The 1,430-nt window shown below is 52.2% G+C and overlaps 1 protein-coding gene; it reads right to left on the bottom strand.

Moving 5' to 3' along the window:
* Positions 1-539: 539 nt before the first annotated feature.
* On the bottom strand, positions 540-1,165 carry FFUJ_13240 (probable H+-transporting two-sector ATPase lipid-binding protein precursor; the record flags this gene model as incomplete). XM_023575902.1 has 3 exons in its annotated part: positions 540-545; positions 613-935; positions 1,054-1,165. 3 exons carry the CDS (start codon positions 1,163-1,165, stop codon positions 540-542), a joined length of 441 nt encoding a protein of 146 aa, XP_023429632.1.
* Positions 1,166-1,430: the final 265 nt, after the last annotated feature.

Raw genomic sequence — 1,430 nt, 5'->3', positions numbered from 1 at the left:
GGCTAAGCTGGAAGAACAGTGTCTTCAAGACTGTCTCCGGCTAGTCCGCCAGCCCCCGGCACCGGTCCACGGGAGCTCAGCAAATGCCTCATGTTTACAGCTCTCATGCAGCGGACAAAGCTACTCGGAACGATGTCATCGACCAAAAGTTAATTGAGACGTCAATTGGGACCATCGATATGTGAAGTCACGATTATCAGATGAACCGTTTATTTCGTGATGGTGGAACAAGGAAAATATCCATATGCATTGGAAGAAGCGGGATGAATGAGGCTTTTTATTTTACAAATTGATCCCTGGGAGGAATTATGCAGAATTTCCCCAACTCTAATCATAGGAAAGTGCCTATGATCAATGTCACTCCCAGATCTCTATCCCGTCTATTACAAGACAACCTCCCCTCTATCGTGCAAGCTGGCATCAAGCGCACCCATGTCAAATTTCTCAGGACATGGCACAATGCACTATGCTCAGCAGCCTCCTCTGTCTCGTTGACTCGATCATTCGGCACGAGCCTACCCAATTGGCCGGGAAATAACTTAGGTCTAAAGTGGAGCATGTTAGTTCATGCTTGAAAGGGAATACAAGTGTGAGAATAGGAAATTGACTTACGAACTTGGCCATGAGGGCAACCATCAGATCGAAAAGACCGATGGCCTCGACGAAAGCGAAACCCAGAATGGCATAAGAGAAGAGCTGGCCACGGAGGGCAGGGTTGCGGGCAACACCGTTGAGGAGGGCGGCGAAGACGAGACCGATACCAATACCGGCACCAGTCAGACCAATGGCGGCGGCACCCATACCCAAGTTCTTGGAGACCTCAACCATAGCCTGGGCGATCTCGGAGGAGTAGGCACGGCGCTGGACCTGGAAGGCGTTGCGGCTGGTAGCCTGGAGAAGAGTCTGACGCTTCATGGCCTGGAGGGGGCTGGCGCCTTGAATCGATTGTGAGCGAATTGTTCATTCATCGTGATGGGCGAAGTTCGATCGAGTCGGGTTCGACACCAGCTCAATTGAGCTCGAAGAAATTTTTTTGCCGCATCAGAAACTTACCAGAGATGGTTCGCTTGCTGGCAGCAGCGACGGGGGCTCGGACAGCAGGGCGAGCGGCCTTGACGGCCATCTGGGAGGCCAGGCGAGAGGCGAAGACACGAGAAGAGGCCATTGTGATTGATGTGTGAGGGGAGATGGTTGATGTTTGAAAGAGGGAGAGGCTGATGGGAGGTTTAAAGAAAAGAGATACGGAGCTCAGCACAAGACAGGACGGTAGTGGGAAAAGGAAAAGGGAAGAGAGAGCGTCTGGAGCCGGGAAGAAAGTGAGGATAGGTGGGCCCACACGGGTGGATATTGTCAGGGGGGTGAGGATGTCAGCCGGGGCAACGCTGGGAAGAAGGGAACAACGATAAATATGGGAAAGATGATTGTTACGG

This window comes from Fusarium fujikuroi, chromosome FFUJ_chr04 (genome assembly GCF_900079805.1).
Source record: "Fusarium fujikuroi IMI 58289 draft genome, chromosome FFUJ_chr04".
Taxonomy (NCBI): Eukaryota; Fungi; Ascomycota; class Sordariomycetes; order Hypocreales; family Nectriaceae; genus Fusarium; species Fusarium fujikuroi.
This window is presented reverse-complemented; position numbering and strand designations above follow the sequence as displayed.